At 38.3% G+C, this 15,310-nt stretch overlaps 1 protein-coding gene across 10 annotated transcripts in view; it reads left to right on the top strand.

The window, feature by feature from the left end:
• Positions 1 to 11,410, top strand: part of IKZF1 (IKAROS family zinc finger 1) — a 216,972-nt gene extending 205,562 nt beyond the window's left edge. For all 10 annotated transcript variants that reach the window (XM_073630608.1, XM_073630614.1, XM_073630609.1 and 7 more), the window contains one exon: positions 3,183 to 11,410. In XM_073630608.1, coding sequence (XP_073486709.1) covers positions 3,183 to 3,886 — 704 coding nt within the window. In that variant the 3' untranslated portion in view covers positions 3,887 to 11,410. The remainder of the gene's footprint in view (positions 1 to 3,182) is intronic.
• The last annotated feature ends 3,900 nt before the right edge of the window (positions 11,411 to 15,310 follow it).

The following is a 15,310-nucleotide window of genomic DNA, read 5'->3' as shown; positions in this document are numbered from 1 at the left end:
ATTTTCCACCATTTTACACCCAGCTCCCAAAAAAGAAGGCAGCGGAAAGCCATTAGCAAATCCTTCAATGAGTAAACATGCCTTCTCCCTGTTTGGGTAGCTGTACAGCCGCAGGCGCATGTTTTCCAGCCTCACTGGAGTGCAGGCTTTTGCAAAAAATATCCCTCTGTGCTGGACCAGGACCTACATTTGCGTTTTGCTTAAAACATTTCGCCACTGGATGCGCTCCAGCGCAAATTGAACATTCATGCCTGTATTTGCATGAAGTATTCCAACGGCATTGACTGTCATTAAATGCAAAACAACAGTCTTTTCTAAAAGCTGCAGTGGAATGGTTGGCCGTGGCTTGTCTAGGTGCCACCTGCTTCTGGGGCAATATCAAATTGAGCCACAGACCCACGTCCTTCATTCCCCACCTAAGTGAGGGGTGTATGGACAATTTTTGACAGAAGGACTTGTCATAATAAAACCAACCCAGGCCACTAAAGTTCTTGTATGCTTCTAAAATATGGTTCAAATTTTGGAAAAGGCCCCCGCACCATTCCGGGTGCTTCTCTGCCATTATGCCAGAATAAATACAAAAAGCTTGTAGCCAGTTATTAAAGGACCTGAGAATTGGCCTGCGCCTCTCCTCCTCGCCTCTCTCTTAACCCCTCTTTTCCGGTCTAGCCATGAAATCCTTATGAGAAGGCAGGAGAGAAAGAATATCTATATATTCCCCTTTCCAGATTTTGTCTTTAACTGATGCATTTAACTGATATCCTAATGGAGACATCTCACAGGGCATGACATCTTTCATACATGTATCAGGGACATGAACTAAAATGTAATTTTGAATTCCAACATTCACCAGATTACTGTACTGAGAGGTTAAACTGAAAGGAGGAGCAGACAGATCAGCAGCAGAAGAGTTAACAGAAGGGTTAACTGGCATAGAGACCAGAGCAGTTGGAGAAACAGCAGGAACTGACACTTTAAACAGAGATTGAACAAGAGAGGACAGTGAACCTACTAGCCCAGATAACACAGATAATTGATTTCACTCACCCACTGCTGGAGGCTGTACCACATGTTGTTGAACCTCATCCTCCAGCAGTACATTGGTATCTGGGGCTTGTATTGCCTGCCCAACCGATACTTGTTGAGGCACCTCTGTTAACTGAGTGCCTTGCTGAGAGGTTACACCATCATGCTGTCATGGAGACTGCAGCGCAGGCTGTCTCCCTCTCATGTCTTTTGTGTGCTGCTGGAGCTGGCCCCGCCGTCCGCCTTTTATCTGTAACATGCAACTAAACAGCCCTATATACCCTTAGCCTATTAGATATGTATTCAAAGATGCATTTATCTAGGTCTACATAAATATACAAGGGTATTTGGCATAATGCATGCTCACCCAGAATGCACCAAAAACTTGGGGCTGGTCTTAAATGGTTATTTCTGCAATCTGATGTTTCAGCTAAGAGTCATAGGTCATACCATGGTGGTAAATACCTAAGGAAAGACTAAAGTTTATGAACAATTTTTGCATACTGCAATAAATGTTTATCTAAACTGACCCCAGTAGAATTTTTTAAAAACTATTCAGGTTTTTATTCAGTTTTATTTTAGTTGTTTTTTTGTTATATATATGTCTCTAAACTGTTTATAGCCGTTTTACTATATGTATGCATTTTTTTGTTTTATAAATATTTAATGCATGACAAAGGATTCTCAAAGAACAGTGGGTTTGCTAAGTAGACAGAAATAGCAGTAGCAGACTGCTAAGTGACTGATTTTGTCTGATTGAAACTATAGACTGAGCTGTTTGATGAGGGGTGATATCTTCCCTAATGTAAGTCATTCAGTTGTGTTTAAATTGTTCACCAAAGTTGATGTATCATATCATTTTTTTAAGTTCCAGATATTGCAGGCAGCATCCAGCAGGTGCAGATATTGTAGGTGCACAGCAAATATAGTGCCAGCCCAGGCTTGCTTGTATATAAGAAAGCAAAGTCCAGTCTGCAGCACTTTATCCTTTATTTTCAATCTGCATAATCCTTTCATCCGTACAACAGTTTGGGACCCCCCCCCAAGGGTCTTTCAACAGGTGCAAGAAGCATAAAACAGCATATTACATACATGTGTTGAAATCATATCCTCAATTGACTGGGAAAAAGAAGCAGCTGACATGCATTCATTCAGGCATTGCTTATTTGAACCAGCTAACAATTCCTAAGAGATACTACAATGTTACCGTCACTTTCCATCTGCACCTAAGGCTAGGTTCACACTGATGTGGTGAGATTTGAATGAGTTTTCTAGTTTGATTTCAAGGATCACGTCCAATGCGACTTGATGCAAGTTCAGCTGTGATTCAACTGTTTTACATGTGGCTGCAATTTGGATTTTTTGACCTGGGATCTCTCTCTCTATCTCGAATGCAGGTCAGAAACACAGCACAGACGTTTACAAATTGCACTTGAATCGCATTGTCTATAAACAGATATGCTTTTTGCATGCAGTTTCCAGTCAACTATATGGAACTCAAAATCGCACTGCACCACTCCAAAGATGCACAGGACCCTTTTAAAAATTGCATCATATTTAGCCAGCATATATGTGAACTGCCTCCATAGAAAATCATGTTATTTCCTTTGGCATGCGGTTCCATGCATTCTGGAACGCATCTGAAATCACATCAGTGTAAACCAGGCCTAAATATTACACAAAAAAATAAACACAATGTGTAAACACAGAATAACCAATATGTATCCTATAAAAAAAAGATGCAAATTTTAGTGCCTATTCAAATCTTTAGGCATTAAAGTGTCAAGGAGCGCAATCCATCTTACTTCAGTTTGTTTAATTAATCTGAACTCTCTAAGGTTATTTTTAAGATCTTCTTAATTGTCCTGTTTTTATTTTTAATTAATTATACTCAACACCATGACAGTAGTATTGTTATATATAAAAAAAAGCAACCTGCCTATATCCCCTAAAATAAATATTTTTGTGTATCATGTATAAAGATAGAAAGGTGTGATATATAGGATAGGTTAAATACAAGGGCAAGGAAAGTCAAATGGATGACTAGACAAGTTTCATGAAAGGATAGAACAGCACCGTTTCTAGGATGTTATTTATATCTCTGCAAATGTATTAAAACATATATATAATTTAATTTTTTTTTGTTTTTCTCATAGGGGAGAAGCGGTTGACAGATCTCCCATTTGATGGTACTTCTAATTATGAGAAGGAGAGTGACATGATGCAGACACATGTCATGGATCAGGCAATCAACAATGCTATTACATATCTGGGAGCAGAATCTTTGCGTACTCTGGTGCAGACCCCTCCAGGTGGTCCTGAAGTTGTTCCAGCCATAAACACAATGTATGCCCTACACAAGCCTCACTCTGACATTGCCTCTCATCCCAACCAAGCAGCCCATGAAAGTGCAGTGGAAAATTTACTGCTGCTTTCCCAGGTTAAATCCGTCTCTTCTGAAAAGGAGGTATCACCAAGCAATAGTTGCCAAGACTCCACAGACACTGAAAGCAACAATGAGGACAGGGGAGGCCTTATTTATCTCACAAATCACATGACCCCTCATCCCAGAAATGGGCTGTCTCTAAAAGAAAACAAGCCATTTGATATGTTTAGGGCTGCCAGTGACAATTCACAAGATGCTTTTAAAGTGATCAGTAGCAATGGAGAGCCACTAAAAATTCACAAATGTGAGCACTGCCGAGTTCTTTTCTTGGATCATGTGATGTACACTATCCACATGGGTTGTCATGGCTTCCGTGACCCATTTGAATGCAACATGTGTGGTTATCAGAGCCAGGACAGGTATGAATTTTCATCACACATAACCCGAGGAGAGCATCGTTTTAACATGGGTTGAGCCGTACCTAGCTCTTTCAGCAGCCAATAATGCACAGATTTCACCAGAATTGTAGGGAAGAAAAATTAAGCACAGCATATAAGAACAACAGAATGGCATACAGATGTTAATCTACGCCCATCCACAGAAATAAAAGGGGACATAGTATCTACAAGAGCCAGTAATGTAACTACTTTTTTTCCCACAGAGGATGCATGTTTTTTTTATATACAATTTTTACTGTAACACCGTGATGCCACATTTTAGAGCATCCATGTTTTTGGAAATCTTTTAAAGGACATTTGTACTAAGCAAACTAGAGAATTTTGTCATAGTTTATGTTTGTTCATGCCAAAGTGAATACATCGAATATGTTACAGGAAGTCTATGGACAATTGGAAACCACCAATGTTGTTAACCTCTCATTTTATTTTACCCATATGACATAGACAATAGTATTTCTACTTTTAGAATGCTTTATTGGCTTGTACATATGTTCCTATTGCTGTTACCAAATGAATCATGTTTAGTTTGTATATCTTACCTAATAATACATAGAGTCTGACGAATTTGTTTAGCTCCATGGTGCCAGTAGACAACTCAACTATGCTCTCTTTGAAGTATTCTTTTATATCCAGAGCAAATATATATATATATATATATATATATATATATATATATATATTTCTGTTTGACTATGTAACCATATGCCCAAAAAGCACAGAAGAAGGCAAGGAAATAAGGACAGTAGGCCTCATACTGAAAGAAAGCTGCCAGATTAATGCCAGCTGATAATTATTGGGTAGCAAAGTTATCAAATTAGAAGTGTTCATCTGGTTAAAATAGAGACCATAGCCATTTCCCCCTAGTTTAAATACATGAAACCCAAAGTATTTTTATTAGAGCTTGTACAAGTTAATAGAGCAGCTGTCACCCTAAGATGGAATAACCTTTAAAGTGAAATTTCAACTTTATCAGAGCTAAGCTTCAGCTAAAATAAAGGCCCTGAAATGCATACAAGGGCACATTCTACTCTCACAGTTTTTGGTTTCTATCCAGACATAGCTGGTGACACTCCACTGCTTACAAAGGTCTTGTTGATAGAAGTGAGGTACAGGATACGTGTGTATCCCCTGCATGCTCAAGGATGCCCTTTGTAGTCTCACAATTGGATGTTGCACAGCACATACCTATTAGACAGGGAGTAGATCCATCTAGGAGTAGGGTCGGATTACTTCATACCCAACTTAGGTCATGACTATGGGGAATATCGCTGTCAGGGGGTTGCACATTGTCACCCACATATTACTAAATGTCAATAATGCATTCTTACATGCAATAAAAGGTTCCAGACTGACATCCTGTATGCCCCTGCATGTTTGCTATTTCTGCACAGTATCACATCTTTGTTGGTAGACTCATGTTCTGTGTTTTTACAGTTTGAACACTTTGGGTCCATATATCTAGAACCAAATTGCTAGTAGAATAGGTTGACAGTTTCTTTTTCTCTTGTTAAAGGGTTAGTTCACCTTTACAAAAAATAGGTGCCCAGGAAGATAAGGGAAGTTTGTAGATACAAAACAATTTGTGCAGCTCTGACTAAAGTTGAATAACTGCATAGGCAGTTTTTTTGTAAAATTGAACTAACCCTTTAAACATTATAGGTGTACCAGAGCAGTAAGAAAACAGTTTTTTTAGCCCCCTTCTTCAATGTGCCTGTGTCATCTGATCGTGTTAGATTTAAACGAAATAGTCAGTAGACTGAGTAGGAAGAAGTGGCACAAGACAGTTGGCTTAGCAGGGCAAGGAGTACAATTCTAGGCCTGCTCAGATGCAGAATCTGGAGGTAACCTAAGTGGTCTTCTTATCTTTAAGCCTCATGCACACTGGGCATTTTGCTATCTCTCCTAGAAACCTTTCCTCCTGGCAGCAGCGTTTTGGCAGAACAAAACGCTTGAAGCTTGTAAACGCATGTAACATGTTTAGTTTAGGCTTGTCAAACGCTTGAGCAATACTTAATTTCAATGGCCAGAATAATCCTTTATTCTGGTCATTGAAATTAACTAATGCTCAAGCGTTAAACATGCCTAGTGTCAATGCGTGTTTACACACATAAATCGATTTTCTGCCAAAACACCACTCCTCCTGGACGTGCTGGCTGTGGGGGGTTTTTCTTCCTCTAAACGCCTTTGTGTGCATGGACACATGGGCCAACATATAGACCCCCATAGCAGCCATGATAAAAACGTCCAGTCTGCATGAGGCCTTAGTGTAACTACTAAATGATTCCTGGATAGTTTTGGCAGTTTTCTTTTTCTAGCAATGTCTGTTGCAGATTCCTATCCCTTCATTTCCATGAGCTAAATAATTCCAACTTCTGTGTAAAACTGACAGTACCATAACAAAAATTGTATACTATATGCTTATTTATCGCTTCAGCTTTTAAAATCGTGTATTCATTTTTGATTTGGACAGGCAGCAATGTAGTGTTCACTATTGTACATATTCAAAACATTTTCTGGCAATGTATAAAACCTAAAATACCACACCTTTTCATGTATATATTAAAAATATAGAATTGTATAAATGTATCTTTGCCCACAGATTGCAATTGCTTACTGTTACTTTTAAGCAAATTTACTGGAAGTATTTATCAGTGATGAAAAATCAGTATTAGGCTCTAAAGTAAAAAGCACAAAAGGGCCCAATAATGTCATTAGACTGAAAGCTAAAGAGATACTAAATTAATTAGATGCACCTGCTTTAAAAGTTGTGCTGTTTTAAGAGTTACAAATTCTGTTGGCAGTGTACTATTTTACAAATAATAATATCAACCAAATAAGCTTGAATAAAATATTTTCTGACCATAATTATGTTTTCCTAAAACAGCTCAATTCACAAAGTTTAAAAGCAGAACTGAAGTTAGGAATACTTACCTCTGCTCCAAAGGTCCAATGCATGCATTTCTCCCTGGTTTTTTGATGGTGCCCATCTTCAGCCATCTTGATTGGCTGGTACAGGATGATGTCGTTCCTGTGCATGCTCGGGAATCATTCATCCCGAAACACTGGCACCATGCTGGAAATTATACTGAGGTGCATATGCGTACATGTGTACATATGAAGAGGATTGTAAACAGGCAGGTAAGTAAATTTATTGCAGAAGAGATAACGTGCGTCTGCCTGTTTGTATTTACCATTTGTTTTGCTTTAACTCCAAACTAAAACACAGCTATCGACTGAAATTTTCGCATTTCATTGGACTCAACTGGAAATAATTCACTTTTTTTTTTTTTTATATATATAAGGATATCTATTCTGGTGCTTTAGCTTTGTGAATTGAGCCTATTTCAATTTAATTTGAGGGAATGTTAGAGGTTTGTTTATAAAAAAATTACAGAGCTAGTAATCCTGTGAAACTGCATCTTTTTTCTGTGCAAATGGGGTAAAAAATGGATGTTATTAGACTATTTTTTCTCCAGGTCTCATGTTATTACTCATATGAAATAGAGTAAATCAGGAAAATATTGCATTATGGCCACTAGATAGAGCCAAATAAGTATTTACAGTATCTCACAAAAGTGAGTACACCCCTCACATTTTTGTAAATATTTCATTATATCTTTTCATGTGACAACACTGAAGAAATTACACTTTGCTACAATGTAAAGAAGTGAGTGTACAGCTTGTATAACAGTGTAAATTTGCTGTCCCCATAAAAATTCTCAATACACAGCCATTAATGTCTAAACCGCTGGCAACAAAAGTGAGTAAACATGTGACGGGAGTCACTGTTGGGAGCAGGGTGACCAAGAAAAGAATGAACCCTGAGAATATGATTGGACTACTTAAAATGGGACAGTAATATTTATCCACAATATCTCCCAGGATATATATAAAGACTATTCTTGGTTTGTTTGATTCTGAACTCAACATGTTAGTTGAGAGAGCTGATCACATTGGCCTCCAGAACTGAGTAGGAGCCGGACAGTCACCTCATACTATAGTTTGTTGCCTACTAGGCTGAGGAGGGGGAGAGATCACTGTTTGTATTGTTAATTGTAATTAGCTTCTGCTATTGTGAGAAGGTGTCCTGTGTTTATACTAATGTGTGAAGCTCGATGACCACAAATCTGTCCTAAAGGTCATGTCTCTGAGTCACCTAGTCTGGGTAAATGATTTAGTAAACTAGCTCATGTTAATTAGGTTTCTGGTTACAGTTGTATTGTTAGAGTAATATGAGCAGGAGGTAGGAACCTCCTCTTTAACTGTATATAAAGACTTGTAATTTTGGTTCTAATAAAGAGTCTGATTCCTGTTTGACCCTCCGTACAGAGCCTTGTCTCGTACTTGGGGGGAAGAATTATTTGTATGGGTTTCTTGTTCGGCTGATTGGAGTGTTCGGTAGCTGCCTTTGTGTTCGGAAATGGAATGTCCTAAACGGCTTTAACCTCTTTCATACTCTGGGTGTCGTTACAACACCCCTAAGTGAAAATGTCCAAATTAGGCCCAAAGTGTCAGTATTTTGTGTGGCCACCATTATTTTCCAGCAATGCCTTAACCCTTTTGGGCATGGAGTTCACCAGAGCTTCACAGGTCGCCACTGGAGTCCTCTCCCACTCCTCCATGACGACATCACAGAGCTGGTGGATGTTAGAGACCTTGCACTCCTCCACCTTCTGTTTGAGGATGCCCCACAGATGCTCAATAGGGTTTAGGTCTGGAGACATGCTTGACCAGTCCATCACCTTTACCCTCAGCTTTTTAGCAAGGCAGTGGTCACCTAGAAGGTGTGTTTGGGGTTGTTATCATGTTGGAATACTGCCCTGCGGCCCAGTCTCTGAAGGAAGTGGATAATGCTCTGCTTCAGTATGTCACATCATCCTCAAAGAGTTCTTTGCCATGTTGAACTTCCAGTGACCAGTATGAGAGAGTGAGAGCAATAACACCAAATTTAACACACCTGCTCCCCATTCACACCTGAGACCTTGTAACACTAACGAGTCACATGACACAGGGGAGGGAAAATGGCTAATTGGGCCCAATTTGGACATTTTCACTTAGGGGTGTACTCACTTTTGTTGCCAGTGGTTTAGACATTAATGGCTGTGTGTTGGGTTATTTTGAGGGGGCAGCAAATTTACACTGTTATACAAGCTGTACACTCACGACTTTACATTGTAGCAAAGTGTCATTTCTTCAGTGTTGTCACATGAAAAGATATAATAAAATATTTACAAAAATGTGAGGGGTGTACTCACTTTTGTGAGATACTGTATGTATGATAAGTAAGTACTGTACATATGTATGGATCATCAGCTCCATTAAGTACCCATAATGCAGTATTTCCTGGTTCAGTCTATTCTGTATGGATAATAAAATTTGAGCTGCAGAAAAAATAGTAAAATAATATTTGGTTTCGCCCCGATCTGCATAGAATGAATGTACATGCAGTTTTACAGGGTGAATAGCTGCAATTTAAAAAAAACAAACCTACTTAGCCTACTGATAGACATTACTTCTCTGCCTTATTCAAAAAGAAGAAGATGGCATTTCATTACTTTCTTTCAATTTAAGGGGGGTCATTTAATAATTTTTTTTTTTTCTGCTATCAATCCTACATGCTGTATCCACTTCCCAGCCACCAGATACTGCCTTTCGGCACTATGAAGGTTAACAGCTGCAGCTCCTAATCAGAAGCAAAGTGAATAACCCTAGTGACATTTATATCAACAAAGTTTAATGTTGGCAATTTTGTAGCAATTCCACCCATTTTCAGTTTAAAAAAACAATTAAAAGGATTGCAGAATTGAGAACTGAGTGTATATGGCCATTATTATTATTAGGGTTATTGTTGGGAAGTTTTGTTTGGAATGTATGTTTTTATAAATGCCTACACTAAATCATGTTTAAAAGACCACTATATTAAAAAAAAAAATGTTAATCTCAACAACACCTCCTCACCCCCCCTATTCTAACTATACCACGTTTTACATACCACAAAGGAGCTGGAGCATTGGTTCAGGAACAGCTGCGCTCCAGTCTTCCTCTCTTGCACATGCAATATTCTCAATAGGTCATCTACTTGGCAGTCTGCAGGGACATGCCTTTTTTTAAAGGGAATATGAAGAAAAGACTATGCAGCACTGTATAGTGCTGCCCCTATGCAGAGGGCTGGAACTCCTCTACTTAAAGTGTTACTAAACCCACAAGAGTAAAATCAGCCTGTATATCCGGTAAAGCATGCTTGTTATGCTCACTAAAGAACCTTGAGAACACTCTGCACATGCTCAACTTGGGGTGTATCGCTAGAGATTTTTAAATTTTTTGGGGGAATGTGCATGTGATCAGTACAGGGCCAATCAGCACTGTCAAGACAGAGGGCCAGGAGTCATTCAGCCTGATAAAACAGTCGGAGAATGAAAACTCCTCCTACAAGCTTTAACTAGTGCTCGGATGGACACTGATAGAAGTTACAAGACTGCTTTATACCGCTGATGAGAAATGGTATTTAGCAGTTTATATTTGCTAAAATAATTGCATTCCATGTTCTGTGTACTGTGGGAGACCAGATATAGCGAATGCAGGGTTTAGTAACACTTTAAGTGGGAAATAAATGGATCGAAATGTGTACGGTTCAGCGGGGACTGGCCAAATTTTGATTCATGTATTGGCACTCTGGTTTTCCACTAACCACCGTGTTCTGCCAACAGGGAAGGCTCCTAACCGGCAGAATACAATAGCACTGCAGGAGGAATTCCCCTATCAAAACTCCTGTGCTGATGGGGAAATCAAGCAATTTTGGGAAAGAAAATTGATAATCTATGGCTTGCCTTACTGACCAGGTTATTAGAGGATCTCAGCTATTTAGAAATGGTTATAACTAGAATGGGGAGGGTAAAAGGAGGGTGCTAAATTTGATATAAGTATAGTTGTCCAACATTTATTATGGCTCAGATAATTTGAAACCAAGTTTAAACTATCTACTTAATAGTATTAGACAGAGCGATTTATTCAGATGCTCACAACATAGATATAACACGCAGTATCCGACCCAGTATATTCAATAACAAAACCCCACGGCTTTTACAATGCACTCTGCCATCTACAGTATTGCAACAGGCAACATTTTGGTCACAAACAAGCACACAGCCAAAGGTATGCAAGCACTGTACCTTGGCTAATTGTTGAATTTGTTCATGTGTGTAATATTGCTTATATTTTATATCATTCAACATTATAACATAATCTGTAGTATATCTTAAAATTTTCATATAAAATATTATTAAAACACAAACAAAAGCATGTTTGTAAAAATGTTATTTATTAGTTCTCTTTAAAATTGTTTGTACCACCTTTTATATTTTTTGTTTATATATTGCAATAAGAGATATAAAACAGGATTTGAAACTGATTACCACTTTCACTGCTGGGTAACATTTCCAACTTACATTATTGTGAATGAAAAGTTGAAGTCTTTTTACACAGAGTATTCAGCCTATTTCTATCTATTAAGTTGCTCAATAAATTGATAGATGGACAAGAATATGCAATTGTATTGTTTCTTTTTTGTTCACGCATAGTGTATCTGACGTGTTTTTTATTGTACCGTTAAAGTGACACTAAACTCTGGTTTCAAGAAAAAAAATGTATTCAAGTATGTATTATTAGCTTAAAAATACATTATAATGCGCTCAGCCTCCTCCAACTCTCCAAATTCCTTACATAGTTACATAGTTAGGCTGAAAAAAAGACACAAGTTCAACCAAAAAAATAAATAATAATAATATAATAATACAATCCCATATACACAAACCTATATCCACAGTTGAACCAAAGGAAGGCAAAAAACCCCAGCAAAGCATGATCCAATTTGCTACTGCAGGGTAAGAAATTCCTTCCTGATCCCCCAAGAGGCAATCCGATTTTCCCTGGATCAACTTTACCTATAAATGTTAGTACCCAGTTATATTCTATACATTTTAAAGCAATCTACTGAGCTTGCCAGAACCACCTGTGGAGGGAGTCTATTCCACATTTTCACAGCTCTTACTGTGAAGAAACCTTTCTGTATTTGGCTATGAAATAATTTTTCCTCTAGACGTAAAGAGTGCACCCTTGTCCTCTGTGATGACTTTAAGGTGAATAACTCAACACCAAGTTCACTATATGACTATATGGACCACTTATATGGACCACTTATTTGTCATCTGCAAAGACAGAAATGTTACTTTTAATCCCAGACCCTATATCATTTATAAATATAATAAACAGTAAGGGTCCCAGCACTGAACCTTGAGGTACACCCCTGATAACCTAAGACCTCATTCAGAGTAAGAGTCATTAACCACTATGCTCTGAATTCTGTCTTTTAGCCAGTTTTCTATCCATTTACAAATTGATCTTTCCAAGCCTGCAGACTTTACCTTACACATTAGACATGTGTGGGGAACTGTGTCAAATGCTTTTAAAAAATCCAGGTATACCATGTTCACAGCCACCCCTCTGTCCAAGGTTTTACTTACCTCCTCATAAAAAAGAAATCAGGTTTGTTTGACAACTTCTGTCTTTTATGAATCCATGCTGTCTGTTGCTTACCCGCTTGCCGACCAGCCGCCGTCATTTTACTGCGGCAGGTCAGCACGATCCTGTGAACCGTGGGATCGGGGTAGCAGGCGAAGGGGGGGCAATGCTCGTGGCCGACGGTCGCGATAACCGCCGGCCACGAGGAGTGACAGATTGTGTGTTCCTATTAGCTAGGAACCACGATCCGTCACTTCCTCTAATCAGTCCCCTTCAGTTAGAATCACCTCCCAAGGAACACAATTAACCCCTTTACTGCCAGTGACATTTTACAGTAATCAATGCATTTTTATAGCACTGATCGCTGTATAAGTGCCAATGGTCCCAAAAATGTGTCAAAATTGTCTGATGTGTCCGCCATAATATCACAGTCACGATAAAAATTGCATTACTAGTAAAAAAAAAAAAATAATAATAAAAATGCTATAAATCTATCCCATATTTTGTAGATGCTATAACTTTTGCACAAACCAATCAATATATGCTTATTGCGATTTTTTTACCAAAAATATGTAGAAGAATACATATCAGCCTTAACTGAGAAAAAATTAGCTTTTTTTTAAAAAAAAAAAAAAAAAATGGGGATATTTATTATAGCAAAAAGTACAAAATATTGTGTTTTTTTCAAAATTGTCGCTCTTTTTTTGTTTATAGCGCAAAAAAAACCAAAACGCAGAGGTGATCAAATACCACCAAAAGAAAACTCTATTTGTGTGAGAAAAAGGACGTCAGAGCTCAATTCTTTTAGGATCCCGGGGTGGATGCCACCTGGTCTAGGTGCTTTATCCACATTTATTTTGTCCAAATATTTTTGGACCATAGCACTTTTGAGCCATTGTGGATCATTTGGGGCTGGGTCACTACCACCCCCATTATGGACATGAGCTCATCCATTGTATACACAGAGCTGAAGAAAGTATTTAATAAATTTACCTTCTCTTTGTCACCAGTCACCCAACCTAGATTATTTTGTAAAGGGCCTACATGCTCAGACCTGACCTTTTTACCATTACTATATTTGAAGAATTGTTTGGGGTTTGTCCTACTATCTTTTGCAATCTGTCGTTCGTTTTGAATTTTTGCATGCTAGATTTCCTTTTTACATATTCTGTTATATCCTTTGTAACATTTAAACGGTGATAGCGTTCCTTCATTTTTATATTTTTTAAAAGCTCTTTTTTATTATTTATAGCCATTTTAACTTTAGTCTTATTATTACCCATAGGAATATACTTTTCAGTGAGTTTACATACAGTCACTTTGAAGAATTCCCATTTCTGTTCTGTATCCATTAATGCCAATATTCCCTCCTAGTCTAAGTCCTGGAGAGCAACCCTCATCCTTGGAAAATTTGTTCTCTTAAAGTTGTGTTTTTATCTCATCTGTATGCATTTGTTGCCTACAGCTAACAATAAATGAAATCATGTTATGGTCACTGCTACCCAGGTGTTCTTTTATATGAATATTGGTAATAAGCTCTGCATGGTTTGATTACCAGGTCCAGCAGAGCATCATTTCTGGAGAGCATCATTCCAGCAGAGCCTCAATAAACTGGACATAAAATTGTCTTGTAATAGGTTAATACATTTTTGAACTTTAACTGTCCCAGTAGTGCCATTACTCCAGTTAATTTCCAGGTAGTTAAAATCCCCCATTATTATGCCTGTGCTAGCCCTTGCAGCCCTTTTCATCTGTGCAAGGAGCTGAGTCTCCACCTCCTCACTAACACTGGGAAGTCTATAATAAACTCCAATGATAACCTTTGTGGTACGCACACCCATGTACAGTTCCACCCATAATGCTTCAGACTCATCACACTCCATCAACTAGGTCCTCTTTCACACTCGTTTTGAGCTCACTTCTCACATAGAAACAGACACTACCACTCCTCCATTTTACCCACTCTTTCTGAAATTCCTATTATTTTTATTTTTTTTGCTGCTGCGGTGATCTGGCTTGATCTTTTAGAGGGTGCCTAAGTTCATTCTCTGTATGTAGGAACATAGCTACTCCCTCTTTCTCACATCCGAGATGGACTAGGGACTATGGGATTTGTAGTGTGCATAGTGCAGTGCATATGACCACAACTAGCGTGCACTGCTTGTTCCTGAGGGAAAAGGAGAGGTTTAGGAGCTCATGGAGGATGTTACACAAAAAAAAAAAAAAAAAAAAAAAACACAGCAAGAGATAATTTAATGAAAAATAGATTATAGGCCCATTAGGTGGTGGACATTAAGTAGTGGATGTATATGGATTATTTTTGGAGAATAAGAATATGGTTTAGTGTCACTTTAAAGTATGTTCTTGTTTTCATAGCTTCTGCTGGATATACCTACAGCACCGTGAACACACACACAGAGTTATTCACCTTAGAAATCAAAACCAGATAATGATAGAAATTTTTACTTTATTTGATACACCACAATATTGTGTCACATGGGTTCCAGAGTCCTTAATACTGTACCCACAGGTTACTGCACAACCAGCAGAAATCAAAGTTACTAAAATAAATGTATATGTGAGTATAACAGACAATGGACAATGTCAATGCTATCCAAAATATAATTGGTAGTTCTTAATTAGAAAAACTATTTGGTAGGTGCCATTCAGTAAAGCCAGTTCACAGAAATCAACTCTTTTTTGTCCTCGGGAGTAAAATAGTCAGGCACTCTTTAGTTCTAAGGTTGCCTCCAGTCAGCCATACAACAGAGTGGGTGTACGTCTCAGCGGTTGAGTTAGACATCTTAATCAGTAGAAAGCAAGCTGCTTTGGATGAGACCAAACAGATGGCAAAACGGGAAGCAGATGTGGCTGCAGCTTCTCCCCATGCATAACAGGGAACCAGCCAGTTGGTCAGGAAATT

The sequence above is a fragment of the Aquarana catesbeiana genome, linkage group LG05 (genome assembly GCF_042186555.1).
Source record: "Aquarana catesbeiana isolate 2022-GZ linkage group LG05, ASM4218655v1, whole genome shotgun sequence".
Taxonomy (NCBI): Eukaryota; Metazoa; Chordata; class Amphibia; order Anura; family Ranidae; genus Aquarana; species Aquarana catesbeiana.
The sequence above is the reverse complement of the archived record's forward strand: the minus strand, read 5'-3'. Positions and strand labels throughout refer to the sequence as shown.